This window comes from Bolinopsis microptera, chromosome 3 (assembly GCF_026151205.1).
Source record: "Bolinopsis microptera isolate Bmic1 chromosome 3, MBARI_Bmic_1.0, whole genome shotgun sequence".
Classification (NCBI taxonomy): domain Eukaryota; kingdom Metazoa; phylum Ctenophora; class Tentaculata; order Lobata; family Bolinopsidae; genus Bolinopsis; species Bolinopsis microptera.
The window spans coordinates 1,524,922-1,539,111 of NC_087074.1; the positions used below are offsets into that span (position 1 = coordinate 1,524,922).

General features: G+C 37.5%; 1 protein-coding gene and 1 non-coding gene across 2 annotated transcripts in view; one reads left to right on the forward strand and one right to left on the reverse strand.

The window, feature by feature from the left end:
- Positions 1-14,190, reverse strand: part of LOC134812434 (tudor domain-containing protein 7B-like) — a 62,332-nt gene that overhangs the window by 40,090 nt on the left and 8,052 nt on the right. The window contains exons 13-16 of the mRNA XM_063819856.1: positions 10,541-10,602; positions 9,863-9,975; positions 9,363-9,621; positions 9,047-9,130 (exon numbers count right to left, since the gene is read on the reverse strand). Of these exons, the coding sequence (XP_063675926.1) occupies positions 9,047-9,130; positions 9,363-9,621; positions 9,863-9,975; positions 10,541-10,602 (518 nt within the window). The remainder of the gene's footprint in view (positions 1-9,046; positions 9,131-9,362; positions 9,622-9,862; positions 9,976-10,540; positions 10,603-14,190) is intronic.
- Trnal-uag (transfer RNA leucine (anticodon UAG)) lies at positions 13,340-13,419 on the forward strand. Its single transcript has one exon. It is a non-coding gene; the product is annotated as a tRNA-Leu (tRNA).

A 14,190-nucleotide genomic window follows, 5' to 3' on the forward strand; every position in this document is an offset into this window, starting at 1 on the left:
TAGACTTCATAAAATTGCATGTTTCGTATAATTTGTTACTAGTATCGCTTTAGATGGCTTAGTTGGTTAAATCTTAGATTTCAAAGCGGTCAAATAAACTTTAACTTATCATTTAAAATGTTCATCACAATTTATATAATATAAAACATCACAACTGACTTCCCCAAACTTAAATATATTGTCGCGCCCAACATTATCAGTAACTTAAAATTTTATAGGTGCTTAGTAAAGATCACCCCTTGGTAGCACACCGTACAAAACTTAACAAAAAAGCAGACAAGGTAAATGTATTCCTCATATATTTTCGAAATAATATATTTTTAAACAAGTCCGATCTATGCCAGATAATCCCCTTAAAGTTAATAACTCAGGGTTCGCAATTCCATACAAAGTAAAATGTTTCCATACAAAGTAACATTACAAAGAAATATTGCTGACCTTGCCCTTCCCTGAGATACCAAGCACGATACGCAACATTTTGTGTATGTCCCGTCCGAACTTTTCTTTTGATCCTTTGTCAGTGTCCATGTTTCTGATTCGTAGAGCAGTACCGATTCACAAGCCGCATATAAACAAATACGATCGGATCCTAAGGTTACTTGAAAATTCAGATTTCCAGATGTTATTGAGTTTATGCTTAATTGCTTTTCTAACCCTGATCTCTCAATCTGTGCTCTCAATCCAGGAGCCTCAGGCACGAAATCATCCACATTTTCTATGGTTTCTCCTGATTGACTTCAGAGGTCGCTGGATCAATCCTCCATATTCGGTGTCATAACCTTGCTCTGCCATCGTTTATGAGTAGCACTACGCTCGCTGCTGCTGATTCTACTCGGAGCAGGAACTCACTAGCCATGTCCATTGTCCATGTCTTCGGATGTTAATGTTTTGTCGTCCGAAAAGACCACATCGGTGATGATCTTGTGCTTTTTCGCTCCTCGTCATCACTTATGGCTTGCCTCATACAGAAGTAAATGACAATTACAACGAGGTAGGGTGCTAAAGTATCACCCTGTATCACACCAGCTTGTTTCTCGAACAATTCTGTTTCTCCATCTGGTTGGCCATTGTCTTCTCATAAATGAGCTGTGTGAGCTCTACGATTTAGACGGGGATGTCATATTAAGCTGTTAGTGTCTTGAATATTTTCCCACGGTGTACGCTGTTGAAACCGTTCTTAAAGTCTATAAATGTCAGAAGTCAGAACAGCTGGTGGTTTGCAACTCTTTAAACTCTCTATGAGACGCTTTATTAGTACCAGTATCTGACACCTTATTAGTACCAGTATCTGGCGGCATGTTCATCTGCCTGGTCTGAATCCATTCAGGTTTCTATGCAGAATGGTCTGGTCTCCATTTTATTATTTTTATTTTATTTTATTCTATTTTATTTTATTCTATTTTATTTTATTTTATTTTATTTTATTTTATTTTATTTTATTTTATTTTATTTTATTTTATTTTATTTTATTTTATTTTATTTTATTTTATTTTATTTTATTTTATTTTATTTTATTTTATTTTATTTTATTTTATTTTATTTTATTTTATTTCTGGTTTTAACCTGTTTAAGATCATCCTGTTGTTCATAGCCTTTGCTACTTACTAGGGATGACATGCTCTTTATTATCTCAACCAACCAAACTTTACTTATCCGTGCCTTTTAATAAGGCTGCTAATATTTACCAATATTCTCAACTGGAACTTTAAATGAGCATGTCCATATATAAGATGATTGGAACTGTATCACGGCCCAGGCAGACAGTAACACTGTCAATATTGTGAACTTCGTAAACTCCACTGTCAACAAATATGACTGTACCAAATATAACTGTATCAAAATCAACAGATCTTTAAATTTGCCTAGTCTACCATCTATAATAATGTCAAATCTCGTTGCCATCTTGTCTCGCCTGATTTGAACCTTTCACGACCTTTAAGATAACCCTCAGACATGAAGTGACGCTGTTATGTTGTTAGTATAAAACATAAATCTGATAAGGCCGAGGTTTTAATATTGTAACTACCCTCAGGCCTGAAGTGGCGCTATTTTTTATTAGTATAAAACATAAATCTGATAAGGCCTAGGGTGAGATTTTAATATTGTACGTTACGATTTAGGGAGCATTACTTGTTTAGGACATGTCTTTTGTCTGCCATAAAGCCGGGGCTCTTTTGGTTCACAATCCCTTCAAAAGTTAGGTCATGTGCTCTGGTAAGTTGTTAAACCGCTAACTCGAAATAAAGTTCCATAATTACATCGGGATAAACCCCTTCGGAAGAATCATAAAATTTACACTGTGTTGAGTAATTTTATCAATTTAATTAATTCTAAAATGTAAAAAATCATTAATAGATATTGAGCTTCTGTTAGAGATTTCTTGAAGTAGATTGAAGTATTAAATGTTACATTGTTACATACCAATATTGGTAAAACAGCGTTAAAAGTTTATCTTAAAGTATCTTGTCGGTAGTTTTTGTTTTGAAATCCCGGTATTTAACAAAAATTCGTCTCAGTTCAGTTTTCACCTTAAAAATTTGTCCAATTAAAAGCAGAAATGTTTAATTCTAAGCTCGCTGTTTTAGATTTAGAAGGCTTTTTTCCTTAAAAAGGTCTCAAACTAAAACTTTCTCAGTTTTTGTGAGCGCAATATCGAGCAATCAGACAGTGCCAATATCATCAACTCTATAATCTATCAATCTTGACTATAACAAATCATTAACACTTGAACCACGTTCTAGCCAACTACTTTCAACCCATCAAATCGTGTCTAGTCTAAAATAATATTATCACATCATGATTGTAGTAAGTATAACGTACCAAAATCATCGGATCTTTAAATTGGCCTGGTCTATCATCTAGAGTTTAGATGATAATGTTGAATCTCACTTCTATTTTGTCTCGCCTGATCTGATCTACCCTTTAACTACCCCTTAGACCGGAACTGAGGTTATTATGTTGTTAAAACATAAATCCCAGATGTGAATATTAATATTGTAAGCTTTGATAGGATGTATCTTGTTGGTAGTTGTCGTCTTGAAATCCCGGTATTTGTCTTTGAGTTTTCATATTGAATATGCCTTGTCAAAAATCTGTCCGATTAGAAGCAGAAATATTTATTGTTTAACACTAACAAAGAACTGTAGAGATAGTATTGCATATATCCACTCTCGAAATCAAGTTCTATAATTTCATCAGGATTAACTCCTTAAAGCCTCGTGTTGGTTGTTTTTGTCTTGAAATCCCAGTACTTGTCAATAAATCCCAGTATTGAATATGCCTTGTCAAAAATCTGTTCTAAATCAGACATATTTAATACTAATATTTTACATAATCTATATTATTATTATATAATTATAAGCTTGCAGTTTTAGAAAGAGTATTGCTTGCAATCGTGTATCGATTGACGGTATTATATAGAAGTGATGATAACAAACAGTGTGATTACCCGCGTTTTTAAGTAAATCAAGACATTGGTAATGCTCGTGAGATCCAATAAACCGTGACGTGACGTATCTAGTATCGCGCCGCCTTCTCGTTTATTTATGTCAGTACGCTGAAGTGCCGATACAGTATGTTGATCTTGATTCATGCTAATTCTACTGTATTATGAATAGGAGCTTTTTGTATTCGACCTCTTGCCAACTCAGGGTAAAAATATGACACGAGGAAATTGAGAGTTGTGCATAAATGGTTTAAATAAGGTTGTTAAAAAATAGGTCCCAATAACAAGCCGGAGCCATTCTAAATGTAAACTAATATGCCATGCTTTTATTTGCACATTTCTTTAGACGAGTATTCTAAGACGGTATTGTAGTATACAAATTTCAGATCAAGTTTCTGATGGAAGAGAGAGGCCCTGCTTAAGATTAACGCTTTTGATTTGCAGGATGACATTGTAGCTGACGATTTTCAACTTTGAATAACATAACTGCTGTGTCGGATACTCAAAAGATATACAAATTTCTGATGAAAAGACGCACCTCGTCTATCTCATTATCTTTCTGCCGCCGCAAACTCGTATCATATCAATCATATTATCACATTATATTATCATATCAAAACCATCAGGGCCTCTACCTACAATCATTAAATGATATCCTCTCCATGTCCCCACCCCCAAAACAATGGTCACCTCTGTTTGTTTGTTGTAGACAAGTTCATTCTCAGATAGGTACCCTAGGGGATGGTTCATCGGGGTGCAAGTGGTTTGAATTCTTGTTTTGAATTCTTGTTTTTTGTGTAACGCCGGAGCCATGCTAAATGTAAACTAATATGCCATGCTTTTATTTGCACATTTATTTAGACGAGTATTCTAAGACGGTATTGTAGTATACAAATTTCAAATCAAATTTCTGATGGAAGAGAGAAGCCCTGCTAACGCTTTTGATTTGCAGGATGGCATTGTAGCTGACGATTTTCAACTTTGAATATCATAACTGTTGTGTCGGATACTCAAAAGATATACAAATTTATGATGAAGAGACGCACCTGGTCCATCTAATTATCTCTCTGCCGCCGCAAACTCGTATCATATCAATCATATTATCACATTATATCATATCAAAACCATCAGGGCCTCTACCTGCAATCATTAAATGATACTCTCTCCATGTCCCACCTCCAAAACAATGGTCACCTCTGTTTGTTTGTTGTAAACAAGTTCATTCTCAGAAAGGTACCCTAGGGGATGGTTCATCGGGGGGGGGGGGGGGGGGGGGGGGGGGGGGGGGAACATAAAATGAAAGTTATAAATTTGAATTATACTTTTGAGCGTGCGGTTAAGGAATAAACTACTCGACGGAATGAATCCAATAGGGAAAACTGTCCTTAAATGCAAGTGTTTTGAATTCTTGTTTTGAATTCTTGTTTTGAATTCTTTTTTTTCTGTAACTAAACGCCTGATAATTTCTTGAAGTTGGATGATCAAAATAATGAAATATAATATAATACGTAGGGGTTGTTCTCATATTACGTAATCAGCCGAGGGGAGGGAGGTTTCCAAATGATTACACTATAGTGTAGTTTTGACAAAATATCTATGTGTATTGTGTAAAACTGATTACAGAGGGGGAGGGGGGCTAAAAATTGTCCAAAAAGTGATTAAGTAATATTATGTGAACGAACCCATAGTAAATATTCATAGTTTTTTTTCTACCCACGTAGTAAATATTGAGAGGGAAGATACCTGTCGTGTCTGTACGTCTTCGCAATCCCGTGATATAATATTATTACCCATTATTAGTAGCGAGCATTTGATATCATTTATTAAGAGTATATTACTTATGAGAATTAAGAATTATAGATTTCATTTAGATATATAAGTCATAAATCCGGATCCCGACGGCACTATCGTTGGCCTTGACTAAACCTGTCTCACAAAATCCATGAACATCGTAATTAAAATATTATGTGAGCTTGTCTCCCCCACCGGATGACATTTTACTTAATACATATAGACACCGTACTGGGGGTGGGGGGGGGCAACCATATTAAAGGGTTTTTTCGATTTTGACCCGAGGATATATAATTTAATATGGTTGCCCCCCCCCCCCCCCTCCCCCCCTCCCGTACTACTCGAAATTAAAAGTTATAAACGGCTACTGGAGGGGGAAAATGACACATTAGTGAACAGACTGAGACAATATATTTTAATAAATTAATATCAAAGGTTCTAGAATTCTCTGGCCCGTCTGGGTCTCTATAGCACTCAAGATGTCAGGGGAAGAAATACGAATGTGCATGTAACACCTTTAAGTAAAGATTAAATTTTCTGAGGTGGCTTAAAATTGTGGTTATAAAAGATAAAAATCTCACAGCATTGTGGGAATGATTGTTTATTTTGCAGCAGCCTCATTGGACACAATGTCAGAGTGTGTGTCTATACTTCTCTGATAGTGTATAGGAATGTTATTACAATTGTAAGAACATTTTTCTTTGTGAGCAAGGATAGAGAAATTCCGGCGTAGTTTATGTTTTGGTCGAAACTGAAATTTCATAATCTTTGCTCTTTGCAGTAATCAAATCAGGTTTTTTTTCATTTGTTTATTAATCTTCGGCTGAGTCGACCGAGGAGATCGCATAGATCCAATGGACTCTTAGCTAGTCCCTAGACTAGGTGACACTGGGATTCAAACCCTGAAACCTCTGCGCAGAAGGCGGATGCTCTAACCACTAGGCCACCTCTTTCAGTTACACTGGATGGTCGTGACCTGGACTAGGTTTAAATTGAAGGGAGTGATTATCTTGATCAACTTGCTTCTCCCACCGTAGACGAACATGTGGCACAAATTGGATTAGTTTCTTCATTTTCCCTAATTTTTGATTACTTTACCCTGGACCGTGTACGTGACCTTGGTTGGGTTTATAGCTGCCACGCAAGGCTTTCTATAGAATAGTATTAGGCAATGGTAGGACACCGGGCAGAAGATTTCACAAAAACTGCAACCTGTCCGACGTAGCCACTTTGCTAATTGCGAGCTCCGGATTACTTGTAATCCGGGTTATGTGACTGTATAATGGTCAGTTGGACCTCTATAAAATACATATATATACTGCTTTAATACAGATCACTTCAAAACCTATCCATCCTAATAATATTGGCCTAACTTGTTCAGTTTTTCGTTTAAGAAAGTTCTGGATAACTTTAATATTTTTATGATGAAATAAACTTTGATATGATTTTCCCCCTGAAATATTATTGATACACCTGGATGAAGGATATGGGACAAATTTTATTATTTATTTAACTTATAGTTTCCGATGATTACTACTATCTAAAAGTATCATACAGTAAATATTTTAATTTGATCAAAATCGTCTTGCCAACTTGTACTTTTAGAGCTGCCGAAACAATTTAGCAAAAATGTACGTTATTTAACACGATCCCTGGTATTTAACAAGCCGCCGCTTCTTGACGTCTTCATTACTTACCCCGACACAGTAGTATTACTTCAGGAAGTTGCACCGTATTTTAAATTCATCAAACGTTCATATAAAAATAAACATTATCTAATTCTTTGCTACTTTCCAAGAAAGTCAAGGCATATAATGGGAAACTCGGGAGAAGTCGACATAACAAACGCAGTGACAGTAACCACCAGCGTAATGACTAGCAGCAGTGGCCTGGCAAGCGCCCAAGCTGACACCTACGCCTACCTGCTGGAACCCTATTTCTGGATCAGTGTACCATGTGTACTGCTCAGCATCATGACTATAGTACTCAGCAGCTTCGTTATTGACCACTATCGCAAGAGCCAACTAACAGTGGTTCCTCTGATCTATACTATCATATCAACAGTTGACATCTTGACGGCAGTTGGGGTGATATACCAGTCGGTAGTCACGGCGCTGTTTCATAAACGTATCATTAAAGACTGGAATGATGTGGACAGGTACCATGCTGTTATCAGCTACACACTCATTGCTGTAAGCTACAGATCCTCTATATTTAACAACTTGGCGTTGGCTGTTTACCGAACTACTGTTATACTCCGACCTTTCCGGCTGATAAACATGAAAACAGTAATAGTGGCTTGTGCGCTGTATAGTGCAATCTGGGTCGCAATTGCAGGGATTGACATTTATTTGTCGTTTGAGACAGCAGGAGGAAGACCAGGACAAGGATTTGGTTACCAGACATACATTAAGGCCACCACCATGGGCAAGGACATTGAAGACTTGTTCGACTCGGACGAGTGTTACACCAAACTGGGGATAACACCATTCAGCATGAACCGCTTCAACTTCAAATCAGAAATCGCCCTGTGCGACTCAAACTTATACTCAGTGCTAGAATCCACCCTCCGAGCGCTGTTCACGGTGGTGCCCTTCTTGGTGCCGGTTCTGGTGATCACCATGACCTGTGTGGTTCAGGTGATTGTTCTCTACAAACCCAGGAGTTGTCCGACCAGCACAGAACAGAGACATGCCACTATCACCGTGTTCCTGATGTCGGTCCTGTTCGTGGTCTGTAACTCCGCGTATGCTATCTACACCCTTCTTCTTAAATTCAAGGTCATATTTGATCCCCAGATACTGACAATGGCCGTGTTGGGGACAGTGTTGCCCATACTGAATGCAGCACTGAATCCTGTTATAATCATCTCCAGGTGTAGCGGACTGAGGGGCAAGTTTGTGGAGAAGCTGTCGATGAGAGAGAGGATGTCGGTTAGAGAGAACACTATAGCACTCAGAAAAATATGAGGAATTGGGAGGTAAAACGATTGGACAAGATACATTATGTGCCAAGTCGTGTAACTCAAATATTTTGAGGATTGATTTTAGGCCCGAGTTTTGTTTGTGTCTGTAAGAGAAATTTGAAGGGACGAGAAGAAAATCAGAAAAAATATATATCTATATGACTGTAAGCATATTGATTATGATAGATTGATCATTAATGATTTATTGTTTGGTTGATAATATATTGATTAATATTACCTCTCATAGGGGTATATTATAAGGTTAAATTTATCATTATATTACATGTTTTTACCTCACGGACAAAAATTGGGCGGTTTTTAGTGACAATTGTGAATTGCGATTCAATTCCAGCGACCTAGTTTTTTATTTCATATATTTATTACAATCGTATCGATGAGAGCAAGTTTTTCCTTCCACATTTTTGTCCATGGGATGCTTTTTCGTGAGTCATATTTACAATTTTTTAATTCAGTCCCAAGCTTGGACTGGAAAACACGAAAAAAAGGTAAATGTTTTAATCGTTTAAAACTATTTTGTATGATCAGTATATTAATGTCTAATTCATTATCATTAGCTGAATAATATGTCTTTCTTCGATAAGTAATGGTGACAACTGACAGTGGTATAGTTCGAAATAAAAATTGTTTTCACTATCTGTTGCTAATCGGCAGTATAGTAACCATAATTTTATTCCATGGTTTGTACGCTAAGGTTTAGTTGAGATTGAGGGTTTTGAGTAAGGTTAGATAATGACTAATGATGGTTAAAGTTTTAGGTACAAGAGATTAAGACACGTCTAAACCCAATCTGACTAAGTTATTATTTAAAAATGTAAGTTACAAACCTCCGCTCGATTGTTCTTTAGAAGTCTGAGAACTTTAGCCCGATAGTAGTATTTCTCCGAGAGTACAGCACATAACGTGTCAACCTGCAAACAAACATTACATTATATGGATTCAGCTGACTACGATGGTATTAAGTAAAAAGCTGATAAGCTTAAACAGAGCATTACATCATGATTCTATTTTTAGTTTCATGGAACATCAAATTTCCAGAATTAAACCATTGATTGACAATGCCAATTTCATTCCCAATGAAACGACAGGAATATTCTCTGTTTTTTTCCTCAGCAACCTCAAATTTGGCGCGAAAAAGCTAACCTGGACGGAGGTTAAGGGAGTTCCAGCATCGTTCACATATATCGTCAATTCATCCTCCATATCTGTCAAGATGTTGTCATTATCCCCATCAATGTTCCTCATACAGATGTTCTTGGGGCTCTGAACGTGAGTAATGTACATGTAGACAAGGTCTCCGATCTCTGGCAGCTCCACGTCGTCAGGTTCAACCTGTGCGGGACTGTACGAGGGCTCCTCTTCTTCGGAACTCATTGATTCTTCGTCGCTGGAATCTTCCACTCTGGGGGAGAGACAAAGGGGGTAATGGGTTTTTCGGGTAAAATCAAGTTGGAGCTCGTTTTTAGAGATAGGTTGCAAAACACACCATTTTTGGAGCAACACTTACTTAGAGATGTAGTTCTGATGTTATTAAACACAGATAATACTAATTATAAATTGAACTATTTCCGTTGTCCTGGAGACTTAATGAACTCTGTATTTGACGGTAAAACTGTGTTAAAATGGGTATTTCTTTATCTTACTTGTAGGAGACAGCCATCTCAGACTTGAGAGTTGGGATTTCCGACAGATCCGGCTGTTTGGGGATGCAAATGTCGTATATTGAGGTGTTTGGGATCGCAACTCCGGATTCAACCTGAAACAAATGTCGTATATTGAGGTGTTTGGGATAGCAACTCCGGATTCAACCTGAAACAAATGTCGTATATTGAGGTGTTTGGGATAGCAACTCCGGATTCAACCTGAAACAAATGTCGTATATTGAGGTGTTTGGGATAGCAACTCCGGATTCAACCTGAAACAAATGTCGTATATTGAGGTGTTTGGGATAGCAACTCCGGATTCAACCTGAAACAAATGTCGTATATTGAGGTGTTTGGGATAGCAACTCCGGATTCAACCTGAAACAAATGTCGTATATTGAGGTGTTTGGGATAGCAACTCCGGATTCAACCTGAAACATTACGATAATACAAACCATAAACTTTAAGAGAATGTAACCAGACACTTTGATTCGGGTGTTGCTAATAACAGGTAAGCATAGTTACTATTTAGAATGAGTTATATTACGGCAATGACACTAAAAGTTGCCAAACTTAATTCTGTTTTAAGTATAATTTCAGTTTGATATAGCGTATCATTGCATCTACTTCTACTGTATGTACTTCTCATCAAATATATCATATTCGCACAAAACATACCAGAGATTTGTTGTAAGCTTCGTCTGTGTCTTTGTTTTCCAAAATAACTTCGATCCAATGAGCTGAAATGGTAGTATTTAAATAATTTAATTAATTTGGAATTGAAATAATATAACAAGAAACATTGGCGAGCCAGGGACATGCCGGATGTTTTACGGTAAACAGCAGTCTGAATCAATTAAGTTAATTAATTGATTCAGACGAAAAAAAGAGGTCTTCAATATTTCGTTCGGGTTCATGTTCATTTGGACCAATACCTTACGAGACATAATTATGTTCGTCATAATTTCGGTGACCTAAATGATTTGGGAACGAAAATATGGGAATCTTTTCCGAAAACCGCCAAACTTTGTACCCCAAATTAAATCATGGTATAATGGGGGATTTTTTCCATCTCCTTATTTTACAAAATCGAAACACAATATTTGAGAACATTAAATGCAAAGATCTTCCCTGATCAGCTGTTTCATCTTGTAAACAATTTCTCCGGAGCCTTTGGAAATTGACCTCAACTTAACTTCTAATCATAATCTAAGTCATAATAAAGGAAAATACGCAAAAATAATTATGGTGACCTAAATTTTGGTAGTCTGAAAATATGGTGTTTTTTTTCGAAGAACCACAGACTTGTCTCGTAAGGTATATTAGGACGCAATGAAACTACCGGACCACGATGTATGGGGACTTGCCACCCCATGGCAACATTAAAATATATCGACTCTGTTACATCGTTTCCTCAATTAATATAATAATAAATGTAATAGATTTGTAGTGTTGTAATTAGTTTAAAACTGCAATAAATATGAATTTATTGCAATATTTTGAAAACGCTTAAAATGCCATTTAGAAGTGTCAACTCTCCTGGCATTTGTTTAAAACGCACGTCAATAATCAATAATATATCAAATTAAAAAATGACGTTGGCATCGCTTAGCATCCAACATGAGTGAAATTTTATGGAACCCTTCAACCCTCGTCTGGAAATATATTGAGGGGCCGGGGGGGGGGGGGGGGGGGAGGAGGACCCCATTGCCTATTTTTGGTCACATGGACATCGGCTTTAACTTGAATTACGCGGTTCCGGGGCCCGGCCGGATTTTTTACCAAATCCCGGTCCCAGCAAAAGTACCAATTTTACCGGGATTTTAGATACAACTTCTATCAAGATTTTGAAAACAACTTGCAGCGTGACGGGGGAAAATTTCTAGTAGAAAATAGAAATCATATCATCTATAATATGAAACTCAACAAATTTGTTATCACTTCCGCACTAATAGTTGATTCCGCTAAATTTTGTGTCCAAATAGATCCCGGTCCCGGTCAAAATTGACTGATCCCGGCCAATTTCAAATTGGATAAATGATCCCGGTCCCGGTCATTTCAAAATTCTTATCCTGGTTGTTTGCTGTTGAATTATGATGAACATTAACATCGTGTTCGCCGTCCTCTTATTAGTAAGTATAGCTACATTTCAGCTCAATAGAGCATCATATATACGTATTAGCATTATTATATCGGTAATCGGAAATGTTTATTTTTCGAACAAAGATAAGGTCCCCCCCCCCCCCCCCCCCCCCCCCCCCCCCCCATATATTTCCAGACAAGGGCTCCATATAATTCACTCTTCTCGGATGCTGAGCGATGCTGACGTCATTTCTTACATTGTTAATTTGATATAAAATACCGTAGAGCTTAGAAGATTAACAGGTTATTTAGTTATTAGCAATGAAACATCCGACATGAGTGAAATTCTATGGAATTCTAGTCTGGAACTAATAATAACTTATTACAACGTACATAAAACTGTCAATAAGATGATAAAAGCTAATTTCGACTGACGCAATACAGTCTATACTAGTCATTTATGGACGTGTACCTGCAAAATTCTAGATATTCACGAAACTTTGCACATACCTTCCCAACGGTATGAATAAACGATTTCCGAGTGAAGACATTTTTACCGTCGGGAAACCCCAGGAGGGCCACGCCCATGTTGACCCGATGATGCAACTGACACTTTGCTCCTGAAGGTCGTAGAGACTTCAAAATGGGCAACAGCCAATACTTCGATGTCCCCATGTTCCAAAAATCTGGATACTCAGGAGGATTATTGGGACAAAATGGAACATTCTGGAACATTGGTTACATCGGTTCTAGACATGCAGTGATTCCCAAACTTGGTTGTAGTGGTCCTATGACGAATATTAACTCGTTGCGACCAATTTTGAACCATTCGCAGCACTTTGAGGAGAATGTTCATTTTCGTTCATTTCCGTTCATTCCATGAACCTGGGTAATGTTATGCTACTTTCGATGGCTCTAGCCTAGCTTGCAACTATATCCATCGTTTACAATTATTTTTGGCACCATTCAAGGGCTTATTAGGGCAAATAAATGCATGTCCCATTTTTGTCCCCATGTTCCGGAAATGTTCCAAAAATCCGGATTCATCAATTCTCGCGTAGAATGCAAAAGAACCGCAATTGGCACATTTATATACGACTTACGAAGAAACATATCCCTTGAAGTGCCAACTTTTTCGGTTATTGGCGAAAACTGATTTTCGGTACCAGAAATCAAATTAGTGCAAATTGTGCAGAATGGACATGTTTATGTACAACTGATGAAGCAACATGTACCCTCAAATGCTTACTTTTCAAGTTATTAAAAACCAGAGAAAATTTGCACAAAATAGAGCAAACTTGGTTAAATTAGCCATTTTTGCTTCCAGTTCTATGTCCATAAATGACTGTAGTAATATACATATTATATAAAATGTATTACAAATTCACTTGACATGGCAGGATGGCCGAGCGGTCTAAGGCGCTGGTTTTAGGCACCAGTTCGAAAGAGCGTGGGTTCGAATCCCACTTCTGTCAACAATAATTTTTTAGAAAATCCAGCTCGTTTGGAGATACGAGAATTAAAACTCCATATATCCTTATGTTTGACGATAGGCCACTGAGGTGGCATATTAGTAAATTGAACTTCAAAAAGATAAACCTATTGTAGGGGGCCACTTATTAAAACTGTGAAAGATTTCATGAAACTGAATACCCAACCAAAAGGTCTTAGCGAACTCAAATGATATATGGTACTACACGAACTTTAGCGTCTAAGGTAGCTGAACATCTTTCACAATCGCCTTAACTGGTTAAGTCCCGAAGATAATGGACATCAACTTGACAGCCAAACCATAATTTTAGACTGCCCTTGTCTTTCTGACCGTGTGCTATCCGGTCCCGCGCAGCTGAAAAGCTTCATCAACTCCGCGCGCGGGTAAATGCGCGGGCCATATCAAACGGATTGGGCTTCGCGCGTTCCTTAAAAGACAACCTTTGTGGACCCATATTCGATTGCCGAATGAGGTGACAAGGTAGCCAAGTTTCAGGGTTGCTAATAATAGTCGTAAAAATATATTGCGATAGTTCACAACTGCTTCAAAAGGATGACAATCGACTATTACTCCTTTTGCAAAGATTTGTCGGACAAACAAGAACCATGAATCTAACAGCGAGGTCCTATCAAACTGTTTATGTACGGTGAAATGAATATACCCGTACGTGTGCGACCCGCGACATGCATAATCATAAATACAGGTGGATTATTAACGTTATTACACCACACCATGGAACTTTTCTAAAGGTGTG